The sequence below is a fragment of the Dromiciops gliroides genome, chromosome 3 (genome assembly GCF_019393635.1).
Source record: "Dromiciops gliroides isolate mDroGli1 chromosome 3, mDroGli1.pri, whole genome shotgun sequence".
NCBI classification, from domain to species: Eukaryota; Metazoa; Chordata; class Mammalia; order Microbiotheria; family Microbiotheriidae; genus Dromiciops; species Dromiciops gliroides.
In genome coordinates this window covers 266776540-266794263 of record NC_057863.1, presented here as the reverse complement: position 1 = coordinate 266794263, position 17724 = coordinate 266776540, and the positions used below count along the sequence as shown (strand labels likewise).

Genomic DNA, 17724 nt, shown 5'->3' with positions numbered 1-17724 from the left:
TTTATCTTTCTAGCTTCCCCTCCTTTTATTTTTATTATTTCTGCCTTCCTTGGTTGCACCATTTATTTACTTTTCTTGTGTTTCTACTGCCTGAGGTACGGCAAATATTTTGTTGACTTTTTGGGGGTAGGAATGTTTCAAATAACTCTTCTTTTTTCTTTAGGTCAGGCAATTGGGGTTAAGTGACTTGCCCAGGGTCACACAGCTAGTAAGTGTTAAGTGTCTGAGGCTGGATTTGAACTCAGGTACTCCTGACTCGAGGGCTGGTGCTTATCCACTGTGCCACCTAGCTGCCCCTCAAATAACTCTTCTAATGAATATGACCCCTTCTGATGGACAATTAGGCTCAGTTTTGCAGGATATTTCACCTTAAATTGTATTCAAGCTCCTTCGAAATGCATTACTCCATTCCCTTCTGTAATTAGGGGTAGGTGCACAATGATAATTTCTTTTTTGAATTTCCTTCCCTTTATAAATAAATGTCTTTCTTTTTACCACTTGAAAAATTTGTTCATAATTGTAATAATAAATTCCAATGTTTGCTTTGGATTTTGCGGCACAGTTTTTAAAAGAGGATTTATGAATTCTTTAAACTAGCCCGTTATTCTCTGTGTTCATAATTTCTGGGAAGTTTTCTTGTATTACTTTTTGCATTATGATGTTCATATTTTTTGGCCTTTCATGCTCTTCTGGCAGACCTATGATCCTTAAGTTGTCTCCACACATTATGTCTTCAAGATCAATACATTTTATTTGTACAGAGATCATATTTTTGTTTAATATTATAGCTTCTCTTTTTCTTGATTATTCTTCAGTTTATATTTTCAACTGGTTGTTCTCTTTTGTTTCTTGGAAGAAACTCACCACTGTGGATTCAAGTTTTTCTTTTCTGACAATTATTTCTGCTGGGCAAGCAATAAATTCTGCTTTCATAAGTCTTATTTCTCTCTTGAACCATTTGGAAACATCCTGCTGTGATCCAATTCTCTGCTGGGAATCCAACGAGTCCTCTGCCTCATCAGGTGTTGCTTCACTTTCCTTTGTCCTGCAATATTTATCCAGAGATGTTTGAACTAGTTTAGATGCCTTGAAGGCTATCTTCCCTTCTGCTATTAATATCTTTCTTGTTGATTTATCTGCTTGTACTCAAGGTTTTTATCTGATTTTTCTTCCTTCTGAGATCTTTGGTAATTTCCATCCTTTTTCCTTATATTCCCTTATTGTTCATGTTCTGACTCTTTCCCCTTTGCAGAACTGAAAGCTGGCATTTGAACAAAGAAGAGCTCATATCACAGTAATGGTAATAACAACCACCACACACTTCAGGGTCCTGACTTGGGAACATTTATTTTAGAACCACATCAATCCCACCACAGAATTTGAGAATTCCTCCAAAAATTACCAGTTCATATATGTCCTCTTCTGGCTTTGGAACATAATACTGCATCTTATTGTCTATCAGGAACTTGAGACGAATGTAATGAATTGCATGATCTAGTTGATGTGCCTAAAACAAATAAAAAAAAAAATCCTTTAGTAGTGAATGAGAATGATTGACAGAGTACCACAATAAAGTGTCTACAGGATAATAAATAAACAGAAGATGATGGTATTTGGAGAAGAAATGATTATTTCCATGAAAGATCTTGAGAAAAAGCTCTAACGTTCAAAACTTAAGGAAGTTCATGAGTTGCTTCAGGAACACTGGTTTGCTTCCTCATCTGTTACCCTGGCTGGGCATTGCTAGGAGAGTGTGACATAGGTTTATTGGAGTACTATTGTACTTTGAGTATTCTTGCTTTTGTCCCTTATTGAGTCAATGTTATAAACAGTTCTCTTGTCTTTATTTACTTTGCTTTGTCACTACGTAAATGATTCATGTTTAAAAATTAATGTTGACAAGATGATTGTTTTTGTGTAAATGGGGAAAATGCCAGTGCATGTTCAGGAATTACAGTATTATAGTATAGAAGTATATACCTGACCCCTCCAAACCAATGATGAATACTAATTCCTGATAGTTAGCAAAAAGCTGTAGTGGTGATGGTCTCAGGTAAGGTAGGAGGTACATGTTGCAAATATCTGCAAACGCAGGAGAGAAAGTAGTCTTCACAGGTGGACAAAATACTGCAGGATGTTAAGATGTATGTTTTTCTACAGCACTTCTAATATTTGTCACTCTCCTTTTTTGAGTCATATTCACCAATCTGATAAGTGTAAGGGAAAAAATGAGAATTGCTTTAATTTGCATTTCTTTAATTATTAGTAATTTGGACAAATGTTTTATTTGGCTGTTGAAAGCTTGGATTTTATCCTTTGAGAACTTCCTGTTCACATCTTCTGATTGTGTATCAAATGGGGAAGGCTCCTTATTATTATAAATTTGAACTAACTCTGTGTGTGTGTGTGTGTGTTTGAAACATTGGAATATAATAAAAAAATTTGTCAGAGAAACCTGCTGACAAGATTTTTTCCATAGTAAACTGAGCTATTTCCTTTCTAATTTTAACTGTATTAGGGTTTTTTTATATGAAAACTTTTCAATTTTATGCAATAAAAATTATTCATTTCATCTTCTATTATGATCTCTATCCCTTGATTGATCACAAACACTGCCCCTATGCACAGATTCACTTGCTCCTCTAATTTGTTTATGATGTATGACTTTTTTTTTTTCGGTAAGGCAATTGGGGTTAAGTGACTTGCCCAGGGTCACACAGCTAGTAAGTGTTAAGTGTCTGAGGCTGGATTTGAACTCAGGTACTCCTGAATCCAGGGCCGGTGCTTTATCCACTGAGCCATCTAGCTGCCCCCATGATGTGTGACTTTTTATCTCTAAGTCATATATTCCTTTGGAGTTGATCTTGGTATGTGGTGTGAGCTGCTGGTCTAAATCTAATTTCTGTCAGAATGTTTTCTAGTGTTATGGGCCTAGTGTACCCCAAAAGTTTTCTGGGGTAAAACAAAAGAACCTTCTCCTTGAGAAACTAAACCAAAGGACAGGCACACCTAACCAGTCTCCCCCACCCCTTGGGGAGATAAGATTAGGTGTGGCTGCTGCCTTTGTGGCTTGAGCTGCCCCTCACCCAACTTCCCCCAGCCACCACCAGTAGGGGATGGTCCTCCCTCAATAAGAGAACTTTCCATAGTCAGATGATCACTTCTATAAAAGTATCTGTCTGTCTTCTGCTAGAAGAGGTAGGTATCTCAGAACCACACATTTGTGCCATGCCTTCTCCCCAAGAGAAATCCAAGGATTTCTCTCTTGGTTTCCTTTCCCCTAACACCCTAATAAACTATTATTTTATTCTAATTGGATTTGTGTACAAGAGGGTGTAATTCTTTAAAGAGATATTCCTAAGAATCCCTATCCCAAATCCCCACCCTAATTTCCCCATTACACTAGTTTTCCTAGAATTTTGTGTAGAAGTGTAGAACTGGTGTCTTTGAGTTTTTCAGACACTAAGCTACTGCATTCATTTATTTCATGTATTGTATATCTAATTTGTTCCAATGAGCAACTTCATCTATTGATATAATTATGTGATTTTTGAATTTTCTTGCTATTATTGTGGTTTATTATATTGGTTTTTTTCTTAACATTAAATATATTTCTGATATAAATCCAATCTAGTCATAATATATAATTTTTTAATATGGTACTATATCCTGTCTGCCATTTATAGTTTGTCATCGTCCCCCTACCCCATTTTGATTCACTTCAGTGTAAGTAATAAGTCCTAATTGTATCATAGAAGGAATTGGTACATGCATTCTAGAAATCAATTTTGAAATATGTCCCAAAAGTTATATACTATGTATAACCTTTGATGCAGTGATCCCTCTACAAGTCCTAGGGCTGAAAGATACCAAAGAAAAGGATTAATCAACAATTTTTAAAAATGCAGTAGCTCTTTTTGTAATAGCAGAGAACTAGAAACTAAGGAGGGTGTTTAATAATTGGAGAGTGGCTAAAAAAAATTTGGAATATGAATGGAATGGACTACTACTGTGCCCTAAGAAAGGACAGGTTTGGGGAAACCTGAGAACACTTGGATGAACTGATACAGAGTGAAGTGAGCAGATTCAGATCAATTTGCTTAATAATAACATTGTAAGGGCTCTAATCAATGCGATGAATATACATAGCTCCAGAGGACAGAAAATGATCTCTGCCACCTAATTCCTTCCAAAGAGGTAATGGATATGTTAAGGGCTAAAATTCTAGCTAAACTGTCTAAACTATTTAATGAGTGGTCGCCAATAAATTATAAGCTTTAGCAAGAGTTAGACTTTTAAGCATTTATTTGATAAAGAGAGAGAGAAAGGCCTAGATTCCTATCTATTAAAGGGAGAGCACATTTCTAGCTCCCTTCTCCACCAGTGTCCTCAGGAAAGAGTGTGAGACAGAGCGCCAGTCTCTTCCTTCCTCCTCCCACTAGCCTGCGTCACTTCCTGACGCCAAAGAAAAGACTCCTGATCTTGCCCTCAAAGACCTTCACTTCATGGGCGGAACGCTTCTACAGTAAGTCTCCAGCAGGTGGCGTCATTCCAATCGTTACAGATACATGATGCAGAATGAAACAGTTTTGGACACAGACAATGTGGAAATTTGTTTTGTTTGACTATGCATCTTTATTGAAAGGGTTTCTTTTTATTATTTCAAATGGGGAGGGGAGTGAGGAAGAGTAGAAATAATGTTTGTTAATTAAAAAATTTAATTTTTAAAAAGTTGTTCTGATCTATAAAGAAACAAAGAAATTTTTAACAGGCTTGTTCTAGTTAAATAATTAAGTGAATAAATATGAACAGAAATGTTTTCTTGAAGCAGAACTCATGAAAGTAAAGGACCCTAGCTTTCTTAGAAAGCAATGATATAAACTTAGTACCTAATGGGGAAAGGATGTTATAAGAATTCCTTCTTTAGTTCTTCAGTATTCTCTTATTATAGATCACTTGAATGATTTACCTGTACTTTTCCTAATTCCCTGCCCTACTCATTTAAATAATCTTCAGCCTTTCCTTTCAAGATCAGCACCCCCTAACACCTGCAAAAATAAAATATAATTTGAAAATAAACCAGAAATTCCTGACTGTGTAGTTAAAGAAAGTAGAAACATGCTGAATTGAGAAAACTATACTTTGGTATTCAAAGCATGACACGGACAGACAGCCTTAAAATGCCATCCTGTCTATGCCATTGTCTCTGGAAAGCAAAACACTGAAACCATTCCAGAAGAATGGATGTTCTTATTTTAAGATTCTCTAGAAAAAAAATTAGTCTTGTGTCCTCATAGGAAGATCTCTAGAAAAAACAAACAAACAACCAACCAACAGTATCGTGTCCTTCTCATGGGCAGAAAGTTCTCCCTAGTTCCAAACCAAATTTCTCTTGTCCTCTTTTTTTTTGTTTGGTGTGACAACAAAGGAAAAAGATTATATTAGGGATTCTGGACACTGGAGAAGCTGAGAGTGATCACTTACTTTGTGGAATACCAAAATCCCAGAGTAGAAAGATATCATTATAATATAGCCCAAAACTAAACCAAGTTTTTCTGGTTAGCAAGGAGGCTGTATGCTTCCAACTTTCAGAAGGCAAAACAGGGCTCAAGAATTATATACCACATACATGAAGATTCAGGCATTTGCTAATGATTAAAAAAAAAAAGCCCCCCCCCCAAGAATTATATACCACAGGAGGCAGCTAGGTGGCGCAGTGGATAGGACCTGAGTTCAAATCTGACCTCAGACACTTGACACTTACTACCTGTGTGACCCTGGGCATGTCCTTTAACCCTCACTGCCCTCCTCCCAAAATAATTATATACCACGTCTCAAGAAAATGCCACCTTTTAGATCCCCCTAACCCCACTGAAAAAAACCAACAACAATAACATATTTTCTAATAAAATAATACAGTACTTTTATACTAAAGAGACAGACCCTCCAGAGTAAATTCCATTCTAGAACAAGAGACTCTAAATGCTTAATGCTCTGAAAGGCCCCAAAGAAATCAGAGATCCCATATTCAAATGTACCTTCTTACAGAAAATATCTTTATTTTATTCTATCCTGCTCAGGAAGATAACAACATTCCCATTTCATACCTTGCAAATTAACTCCAGTATGTCTCTGGCTGTATCCCCTGGATGGACGACTATCAAGGCAGGCTGATTATTTGGCAGACAGAACCAAGAGGGTGTGAAATACTCATGGACCCAAATGTCACAGTCAGGATTGTGCTGGTGCACACTAGGTAACACCACTTCTTTTTCTCTCTGAATAAAGAGAAATAATAATATCAGAATAGCAATAGCACTTAAAATTTCCTGATTCCATTCAGGCATCATGCTCCCTTTAGTGAAATCAATCCTCTCATTGGTTGAGCTGAGATGGTTTATTTTACTCCTAGTCAAAAAATTTATTTACTGCCATATTTTTTGGTCTTTGTGAAACAAATTCATTTTCATTTTTTATCTGAACAAATTCATTTTCAACTTAAGGTCCTAAACATCTTACGAATAGGAAAACAGCTTTATGACTTCCCAACTTCAAAGGCAGAGAAAAATTTGGCACAAAGTGGTAGTGGTAGAGAAACTAGAGCTACAAAGGCATCACCCCAAGTAGAATGAGGATCAGTACACAAGGGTTCATGCCTTAACTCCATTCTTTTTTCTCATTTAAATACAATTTTACTGTCAAAGTCACTATATAACATGAGTATGGCAACTAAACTTAACTTTAAAAGTGAAGATGAGGGGCAGCTAGATGGCGCAGTGGATAGAGCACCGGCCCTGGAGTCAGGAGTACCTGAGTTCAAATCCGACCTCAGACACTTAACACTTACTAGCTGTGTGACCCTGGGCAAGTCACTTAACCCCAATTGCCTCACTAAAAAAAAAAAAAAGTGAAGATGAAACAGTAAGAAAAAAGTCACTAAGAAGGAAAATAATATTTTGGCTACCATTATTTCTAAAGAAAATGCCAATTCAGTAGTTCCTAGGTTCACATATAAACTACTTTACCTTTACCTTACTACTTGGTTTATGTGAGTGCTGTTTAAGTTATTTATTTATTTATTTATTGTTACCTAAAGCCCCTGGTATAAAAAATTTGCTTGTCTGGCTTTCCAAATTTACTTCTACATATTTGGGTTTAGAGGGTCTATACCTGTGCTCCACCAGTGCTTGTTATAAAAGATGTATCAGGCTAAGTAAAGGATTTTAAATTTCTCTTCTACTGAATAAATTCGCAGCACTGATGTGAACGATCAATTTTTGGTTTCCAGCATCCACATGAGTTTATTAGTGTCACAAGAAAACAGTTCATTTTGTGTAGGCTGGTGTACTGATGGTACTTCTTTTACAAAAACAAAACATGTTTATTTTTACCTTGCCATCTGGAACAGTGTCATCATATATTCCTTCTAAAGATTTCTTTATGGTGTCATCTCCCTCTCCAAACACCTGCATGTAGAAAAACACCATTTAAAAAATCTGAAGAAAATTATATTATAAATGGTTTGGGGAAAATAATCAAATGTAGTAGAACACATTATATAAGATTATGACATTCCTTCACATGCAAAAAAATTCACATAACTTTCTTACATTTGCTATTATTCCCTAAAATGGGAAAATTTAGTTTCTAGAACAGGATCTAATTATTTGTATCTCTTCCCTCCATCCCATCTTAGTACATGTTTTGACTCTGTTTGATTCATCTGAGTTTAACATGAAATGTCCAATCCTACCCAACCAAGGTGGACAGTGTCTCCAGAGAGATTTCCCTGTGCTATGTACTGCAAACACAAAGGAAAAACATGACTTTTGATTTGTTGAGAGAACACAGAGTACATAATGCTGTTTATCTTTGTAAGGTAGATTGTTGGGGTGACTCTTGAAGAAGGGCTTTAAGATATATGGTTATGAAAGGCCAGCATAAACTTCTGTGGCTACTGGGAGGCTTGGAGCTACAGACATGTGGGAGAAGTCAGCCCTTCATCAGATCCCTTGACTTTCAATATTTACTCTCGTTAGTAAGATCAATTCTTCTCTCACTGGTTAAGCTGAGGTGATTTATTGTACTCCCAGTCGTAGCATTCATTTACCATCATATCTTCCAATCCTACATAACTTTCCTGACTTTTGTTTACTGTTTTTCTTGGATAAAAAGGTTTATTCACTATTTGTGGTTTTAAATGGTCTTTTGTGTAAACAGTTTAGTGGGAGGGAGTGAATCTGGTGATATGAAAGTATTACACTCCTCTAGAGAGTGATCAGGGAAATTAAGTTAGTATATATCCTGGGCCTCTCAAAGCATTGTACCCGATGATTTATAGATAGCTGTGTTTTAATCTGGCCTCAGAAACTTCCTAGCTGTGTAACCCTGGCCAAGTCACTATTTTTCCTCAGTCTCCTCATCTGAAAAAAAAATAATAGCACCTCTACCTCCCAGGGTTGTTATGAGGAACGAAGAAGATAATATGTGAATGCTTAGCACAGTGACTGGTATACGGCAGGAATTATATAAATGTTATCTCCTATCATCATTATTATTATATGTCTTGGAGATGGTAGAATGAAGGATTAACTGCTGCCTTGGTGCTCTTTTGCTCCCCTCAAAGGCAGAAATTGAAGTCTCCCTTCAAGAAGAGTGGGCCAGATACCAGATCAGAGATCTACCCGCTGCATTCAAGTGAGACATCAATATACTGGGACCACAAACAAACATATGTCTTACAAAAGAATAAATCATTTTGGCAGCTCTGCTTCCTGAATTTGCTTCTACATCCTTATAACTGATCCCTTTCAGTTTGAATTGTATTTCTTTTTTTTATTATTTTATGAATACTTTTATAATTTGCCTTTCCTGCAATAATGTACTTTGTTTCATATATTTTATTTTGATGAAAAATCCATTGCATCCTTAAGCCACAGGGTCACTTTGAATGAGTAAATTAACTTCTCCTTACCTGCACTTTAACCTTCTGGGATTTTCTTTTCTGTTTCCCTTTGCTTTTTTATTAGTACAATCCTATAATGGTAGTAGATGTCTTCATTTATTTTTTTAAACATACAAAGGACTGCTTTACAGCCATCCTGCTTCCTACATTTTACTTGAAAGTATGTGGGAGGAAAAAAGCTAACACTGAAATGGTGCTTCAGCCAAAAATCAAGATATTTTGCCATCTTGGGGATATGAACTAAAATATTTCCAGATGGAGCATGATTTTCATAGTAGATCCCATTCCTTCCCCCCCCAAAATCTCCTGCTAATGGCCCCTTTTCATTTTCCCCGCCTGGCTAAATGCTAACCTACCCCTCACCCCCATCTTCATCACAATGAGGAAATTGAGAGCCTCTGCTCGACTCTGACCCTTTGGCCCATTCCTCCCATTCCAGTCTTCATAAACTAACCCCTTCAACCTCTTAATCCCCACTGCTGCCCCATTAGAAATGTCAATTTACACCACATGAAGGATGAGCAAGGTAGCAATTACAATTCTTCTGGTAAAATGGAGAACCACTATACCTTACCATATGCTCCACCCTGCTAACCCAAGGATATTGTCACCTCATCTGCCTAAGAACCACCAGGACTTTACATATTCCCTTTAGCCAAACCCTTCCAATATACGTTGTCTGCCCTCATTACACTGTGACCTCTTAGAGAGCAGGACTCTCTCACCTTTTCTGTTTAACAAAGTGTCGACAAATAATAACAGCTTAAAATGTTCTTTCATTTAATTAAAGTTGGGTGTGTTTTTTCTGTTCTGCTTCACAGTAACTAAGTAACTGAAGGAGTCCTCGATTGAATAACTTTTAAGTATTGTCTCCAAAGTGTATTTGCTAGTTTTTACTATGCATATTTGGTGATTGATTGCTGTTTGAAGTATCACCTTTTAATTTGGTGGGGGTTTCTTTCCATTTTATATAGATTTTGCCCAGTAGATGCAGGGATATAGCAGATTAGGCAGCTGGAGAATACCTCAGTCTCCTGGCAAGCTCATGATCATTGGAGCATTTAAAAACCTACATAACCTGGCTGAAGTCTATTCTTCTAGGCACATTAGATATTACTCTCAGCTTTTCCCTCCCCCCCCCCGCCCCCAACTAACTATAATCTAGTTGAAGTGTTCAACTTGCTTCCTGCTAAAGAACAAACTTTCCAGCCCCCATCTGTGCTTCTGTATTCCCATGTCAGGGACACTTGCCTTTTAAGAACTTCTTGATTCTCTCCTAGTTTTAGCTCAGGTGCCAATTCTTCAAGTAGACATTCCTGACTGTCAGTGGTTAGTCTCTTACCTGCCCCCTCCCCAAATCACTCTATTTAGTATATATCTTTTATTCAATTATTTGCTAACATGTTTTAATTCCAGCAATAGAATGTACACTCCTTAAGGACAGGAACTGTTATCTTTTTGTATCCCTAGCATCCAGTGTAGTGCTTGTCACATTGCAGGTACTTACTAAATGTTTGTTGATTGACATATATGTATATACATACAATATATATACACATACATATGTGTATATATAAATGTATACATGCATACATATATATATATGTTTGTATGTATATATATATAAAATTTCCCAGCTCAATTTGGTTCCAAAAGTCCCTTTTTATAATATATTTTCTATTAAGTTATGAAACTGCTAGAAGAAAGTAAAAAGAAAACAAAACCCACTGTCCCCCACAAAAAAAAATTGGCAAGAGCAATGAATTTTTAACTTCTTAGAATGGAGTTTTTGCTTCAGCTACCACTCAGCCAATTTGGAATAATAATTATTATGCTTAGTTCAAATGTGTCTAAATACTTCAAAAGGCATAAAGTATTTACACATAATTGTTTACAACCATGACTTCTTATTTTGGTTTTTAAATTGGTGACTATTATTTTCTCATCAATTATACTAAAAACCTACCTGTAAGCACTGCACATGGGGAGAGGGACCATTACAAAAGCCATATTCAAAAGCAAATGTTTTTGAACATACTGAAACCATATGCACTGGGCACTAAAGAAATATGCACTTTACCCAGAAAAAAAACATATAATTAGTAAATGAAGAATATTCTTCTCCAGTGCAAAGAAGACATTATTTCATAATATTGAAATAATTGTCGAATGACCCTACAGAGTTTATCAGATTAGAAGTTAGCAAGGATCTATTGAAAATAAATGAAATGGGGCAACTAGGTGGTGCAGTGGATAGAGTACCAGCCCTGGATTCAGGAGGACCTGAGTTCAAATTCAGCCTCAGACACTTAATACTTACGAGCTGTGTGACCCTGGGTGAGTCACTTAACCTCAATTGCCTCACCAAAGAAAAAAAAAAGAAAGAAAGAAAAAAGAAAATAAATCAAATTAATACTTATAATATCACTTTGCTCTTTGTTGTAACATATACTAAATAGATAGACCCTGTTACCTTGAGGATCAATTTTCTAGTATTTGAAGTTCTTTCCAACTTGTTTCCAAACTAGTTTTCAGCTTTTTATATGTCATTCCTCTTCATATACTCTATAGGTTCAGCCATTTGGGATTTCTTGCTGTTCCTCACCCATGACGTCCCACCATTCATCTCTGGAACTGACTCCCTCTCATGTCCTCTACTCTTGGAACTCCTGGTTTCTTTCAAGGCTTAACTCAATTACTACCTCCTACTTTAGGCCTTTTCTCCTCTTCCTTTCTTCTAGGACATCCCTCAAAAAAGACTGCCTTGTGGTTTTCTGATGAAATCAAAGCTATCTATTGCCATATGAAAAAATGCTCTAAATCACTATTGATTAGAGAAATGCAACTTAAAACAACTCTGACACCTATCAGATTGGCTAATATGGCAAAAAAGGAAAATAATAAATGTTGGAGAAGCTGTTGAAAAATTGGAACACTAATGCATTATTGGTGGAGCTATGAACTGATGCAACCCATTCTGAAGAACAATTTGAAACTATGCCCAAAGGGCTATAAAGCTGTGCATACTCTGACCTAGCAATACCACCATTAGGTCTTTTCCCCAAGGAGATCATAAAAAAGCTAAAGGACCCACATGTACAAAAATATTTATAGCTGCTTTTTTTGTGGTGGCAAGGAACTGGAAATTAAGGGAATACCATCAATTGGGGAATGGCTAAACAAGTTGTGGTATATGCATGTAATGGAATACTGTTATGCTCTAAGAAACACTGAGGAGGCAGATTTCAGAGAAACCTGGAAGGACTTAGATGAACTGATGCCTCATGATGGAAAATGCTCTCCAAATCCAGAAAAAAAGAACTATGGAATCTAGATGCAGATTGAACCATACTATTTCTATTTTTTTTTTGTTTTTCTTTTTTGAGGTTTTCCCTTTTTGCTCTGATTCTTATTTCACAGCATGACTAATGCAGAAATATGTTTAATGTGATTGTACATATATAACCTATATCAGATTGTTTGCTGTCTTGGGGAGGGGGGAGGGAGAAAAATGTGAAACTAGAAATCTTATAAAAAGAAATGTTGAAAACTATCTCTACATGTAACCAGAAAATAATAAAATACTTTGATGAAAAAAAGACTGCCTTGTTTTTATTTATTCTGTATATACCTATATGTGTGTGTTACCTCCTCCTAATGAATGTTGTAAGCTCCTTGAGAACAAAAACTGTTTCATTTTTGCTTTTGTTTCCCCAGTACCCCAGTGAAGTACATGGAACATTGTAGATGCTTAATAAATCTTTACTACTGAGGAATGGCTATTAGTCTTATTATATACATTTGTTCATGGTTTAGATATCTTTGATACAAAACCCTTATCAGAAATTTACAAACACACACACACACACACATATATGACAAATAGCCATTCCTAAAGAGAAGCGGTCAAAAGATATGAACAGTTCTCAAAAGGAATCTCATCGTATTCAAACCACAGGAAAGATTGTTCCAAATTACTAATAAGTGCAAATCAAAACAACCCTGAGATTTTACCTCACATAGTGCAAAATTGACAAAAAAAGACAAGAAAATGGAAATAACTCAAAAGTTGGAGGGTTATGGAAGGATTTCTTGCTTTTCAGTGTTGTTTAACTCTTGAGGACCCCATTTGTGGTTTTCTTTGCAAAAATACTTGAGTGGTTTGTCATTTTTTTCTCCAGCTCATTTTATACATGAGGAACTGAGGCAAGCCAAGTTAAGTGACTTGCCCAGGGTCACAAAGCTAGTGAGTGTCCAAGGCCAGATTTGAACTTGAGGATGAATCTTCCTGACTCTAAGCCTGACAATCCATACACTGAGCCACCTAGCTATGTCTGTGGAAGGATAGGTGCACTAATGCGTTACTGGTAGAGTTGTGAAAAGGTTAAATAATTCTGGAAAGCAATTTGGAATTGTGCCAATCAAGTGACTAAAATGCCCATATCCTTTGAATCAGAAACTCCATTACTGTGGGTTTTTATCCCAAGGAAGACTTTGCTAAGAAGTCCCCCATATACCAAAATATTTATAGCACCCCTCTTTGTGATAGCAAAGAATGGAAACAAAGAAGATGCCCATCAACTGGAGAATGGCTAAACAAACTGTGATACATAAATTTAATGAATTAATACTGCTGTGAAAAATGATATATTTGATGAATACAGAGAAGCAAGGAAAGATCTAAGTGAATTAATGAAGACTAAAGTGGAGCCAAGAAAACTATATATGCGATAATTATAACAATATAAAAGGAAAGAACAAAACACCAAAAAAATCAAAAGTGAATATAATAAACCATAAATAAAACCGTAAAGATCCAACAGGATTGGAATGAAGAGACATGAGAGGATAACCTAACCTTCCTCTTGCCCCTACTTTCGTGAAGACGGGAGGCCCACAGGTATTACACATTGCACATACTTTCAGACTTTCTCAATGTATTGATCAGTTGTGCTGATTTTTTTCTCTCAAAAAAAAATCCAAATATTTGTTATAAGGGATGACTCTCTGGGAGGGGGAGGAGGAACAATAATGGTACTATAATGTAAGAAACTGAAGGACATTATAAAAACTCATTAAACATCTATGATATCCAAGCACCAGGCTACGTGTTTGATTGCTGATAAGTTGTCATCCAGTTCTTGCTGGACAGTGTAGAAAGTCAGTTTGGGGGCAGTTCTGATTTTAATATCTATCTTCTTATAAATTCAATCTATGTATAAATTTGCTATTCACTAGATAGAATAATAATTATAAATTATATCTTTTTCTCACTGTTGTAGGCAAAACGACCACACTATTCTCCTGCATAAACATTTTTTGTTTTTTTTCCCATAAAAGTATTTTATTATTTTCCAGTTACATGTAGAGATAGTTTTCAAAATTTGTTTTTATAAGATTTGTTTTTATAGATTTCTAGTTTCAAATTTTTCTCCCTGCCTCCCTTCCCTCCCCCTCCCCAAGACAACAAGTAATCTGATATAGGTTGTATATGTACAATCACATTAAACATATTTCTGCATTAGTCATGCTGTGAAAGAAGAATCAGAGGAAAAAGGAAAAACCTCAAAAAAGAAAAACAACAACAAAAACAATACAAATAGTATGGTTCAATCTGCATCTAGATTCCACAGTTCTTTTTTTTTTCTGGATTTGGAGAGCATTTTCCATCATGAGTCCTTTGGAACTATCTTGGACCATTGTATTGCTGAGAAGAATCAAGTCTATCACAGTTGATCAACACATAATATCATTGATACTATGTACAATGTTCTGGTTCTGCTCATCTCACTCAGCATCAGTTCGTGTAAGTCCTTCCAGGTTTCTCTGAAATCTGCCTGCACATCATTTCTTACAGCACAATAGTATTCCCGTTACATTCATATACCACAACTTCTTTAGCCATTCCCCAATGGATGTGCAACCTCTCAATTTCCAATTCCTTATTACCACAAAAATATAAATATTTTTGTACATGTGGGTCCTTTCCCCTTTTTTATGATCTCTTTGGGGAAAAGACCTAATAGTGGTATTGCTGGGTCAAAGAGTAATGTGATTTTTTTGGGGGGAGGGGGTGCGGGGGCACAATGAGGGTTAAGTGATTTGCCCAGGGTCACACAGCTAGTAAGTGTCAAGTTTCTGAGAACTCTGGTCCTCCTAAATCCAGGGCTGGTGCTTTATCCACTGCGCCACCTAGCTCCCCCTCCCCCCACATAAACATTTTAAAATAGCTATCATATTGCCTATAAATTTTCACTATTCCAAACTAAATGTCCTCAGATTCTTCACCTGCTACTGCCCAGCATCCTCTGAATATGCTCCAGTTTCTTAATGTCCCATATGGGGCACTCAGAACCAAACATAATAATGTTGAGGTGTGGTCTGATCACGATGAGGTACAGGGGAGCTACCACCTACCTTATTTTGGACAGTCTACTTCTGTGAATGCAGGTCTATTCATTTTATTAATATGACGACATCAGTAGCATTTCTTGACCCATACCTGGTTGATGCTTGGCCTTCCCTGTTTCTTCTTTGAGGTAGTGTCCAGACCCCAAAGAGAAGAAAATCTGCTTCTTCTCTTGCTTGCAGTCCTGGACATGGCCTGAGTTCTCCGTCTTACACCAGTCTCCCCTGTGCGTGCCGCCACCTGATAACAGAAATGAGGTTCTGAATCAAAGATAAAAAATGTAACAACAATGCAGCTGCCACTACCACCATATTTACTATAATAATAATTAATAATAATAACTAATGTTTACATAGTGCTTACTATATGCTAAGCACTGTCCTAAACACTTTACAATTATTATCTCAATTGATCCTCACAACAATGCTAGGAGGTAGGCACTATTATCCCCATCTTACAGATGAGGAAACAGAAGTGAAAGAACTTACCCAGGTTCACACTGCTAGGAAGTATCTGAGGTCACATTTGAACTCAGGTCTTCCTAATTTCAGGTCCCATCCTCTACCCACTGTACCACTCTGATGCCCATATGCTCTAAAAGTTTCAAAGAACCAATGAGAAATATTCCCTCTCAAACAACTACAGATTTGAGTTAGTTATTCTATGGCTGAGATCCACACTTCCTCAAAAAGTGAGCTGAAAAATAATTGAGTTATATAAAGGTCATTAAGGTTCTGAATAAATATTTAAGAACATGTAAATATATTTTCATCAAGAAAGGGGTCAGGGAGAGAAGAGGAGGAGATCATCAGACCAATAATTCAGGTTTGAACTTTATCCTAAATGTTGTAATCAAGTCCTAAGGGTTTCAGGTGAAGTATGACATGCCTGAATTGGCCCACCCACTGGCTTTCTTTTGTGAAAAAGGGAGCAGCAGGAGGAACAAGTTTGACTTGAAATAAAAGACTGGGATGAATATCCTAGAGCCTACTTTTAAATAGTTCTTCATGCAGGTAACTCCCCAAACATAATTGCTAAAGAGTTCAGGGATAATGTATTGCTGGGTAACAGAAAGAGGACTACATGACTAATCTACATTTTGGTGAGAAGCTCCACTTTACTTTTAGTGTTGATAGCAAAACCATAATGAAATGACCAGGAAGACAAAAGAGAACTGGTATCGCAAGGCCTCTATTTGCACTGAGGCAGGAGCAAGATTACTTGTCCCAAAGGGTAAAAAAAAACCAAAACAAAACAGCAAACAAAACTTGTGCTGCCTGAGAAATAGAGTCATTTTGAGGGGGTTAGGGAAACTGACTAGCACATACAGGATGGCCCAGCTTGATGCATGTCAAAAATGATTGCCAACACTTCTGCAGTCACCTATAAAAATGAAGTGATAATCAAGTATTGTTCCCTTGCTGCTAAATAATTAAAGATTAAATTAGGAATCAAACCTCAGACCAACTGGTCACTGATGGCTCATCCACCTCTCCAATTTTGTAACATCTTCTCAGCTGTAATTTACTTATTTGAATATTGATGTCAGTCTCTAGAAAGCCTAAACAAATTTAGCCCTGTACATATAAAGGTGCTATTGGTTGAAATGGGTAGGGTTTGATGAAGCACACTAAACGGCATTATCCATATCAACATAGAACCAGTCTGAGACTACTGGAGATGTCAAATAATACATGAGCCCCCAAAAAAGAAGAATGTAGAAGGGAAGAGTGGAGGGAAAAGGTCAAAGATAGCATGTACCATAATAATAGGGAACATAGCTATAAAGCTGCCAAATCATAAATATTTATAGAACTATAGGCCTTACCATAATAATGGTTACTTTCCCTAAAACCTTGCTAAAGTTATATTCAAAAAGCTGTTGGTATTAAAGGTAATAGTTGTAATAGAAATACATTTAAACATGTAATAAAGAATACAATTATTTCTCTTAACACCCATTCAGCTAGATAATTAAGTAAACTTGACAGAAGGGGAGTTATCTAATAAATTATGAGTCTAGAGAACTCAAGATGAAATATACTACCCCTCTATCTCCTGTCAGGGGGTGATGGACTTAAAATGAATAATGAGATGTATATTTTTGGACATGACTACTGTGGGAATTTATTTTGCTGAGCTACGCATAATCATGAGAGTCTGCTTTTCTTTTTATTGTTCAAATGGGAGGGAGAAGTGGAAGGGAGACATAAATGCCCATAAAAATAAATAAATGGTTTGGGGTTTAGGGGTTTTTTTTTGTTTGTTTGGGGGTGGGGGTTTTTTTGAAAAATTCTTTTATATAACAAGTCAGCTTACTAACTACATGACTTGTTCCACTGAAACCTAA

At 36.4% G+C, this 17724-nt stretch overlaps 1 protein-coding gene across 8 annotated transcripts in view; it reads right to left on the bottom strand.

Moving 5' to 3' along the window:
- TIAM1 (TIAM Rac1 associated GEF 1) overlaps nucleotides 1–17724 on the bottom strand; it is a 323266-nt gene that overhangs the window by 65051 nt on the left and 240491 nt on the right. For all 8 annotated transcript variants that reach the window (XM_043994258.1, XM_043994259.1, XM_043994255.1 and 5 more), the window contains 4 exons: nucleotides 15468–15614; nucleotides 7392–7466; nucleotides 6108–6278; nucleotides 1403–1507 (listed from right to left, as the gene is read on the bottom strand). In XM_043994258.1, coding sequence (XP_043850193.1) covers nucleotides 1403–1507; nucleotides 6108–6278; nucleotides 7392–7466; nucleotides 15468–15614 — 498 coding nt within the window. The remainder of the gene's footprint in view (nucleotides 1–1402; nucleotides 1508–6107; nucleotides 6279–7391; nucleotides 7467–15467; nucleotides 15615–17724) is intronic.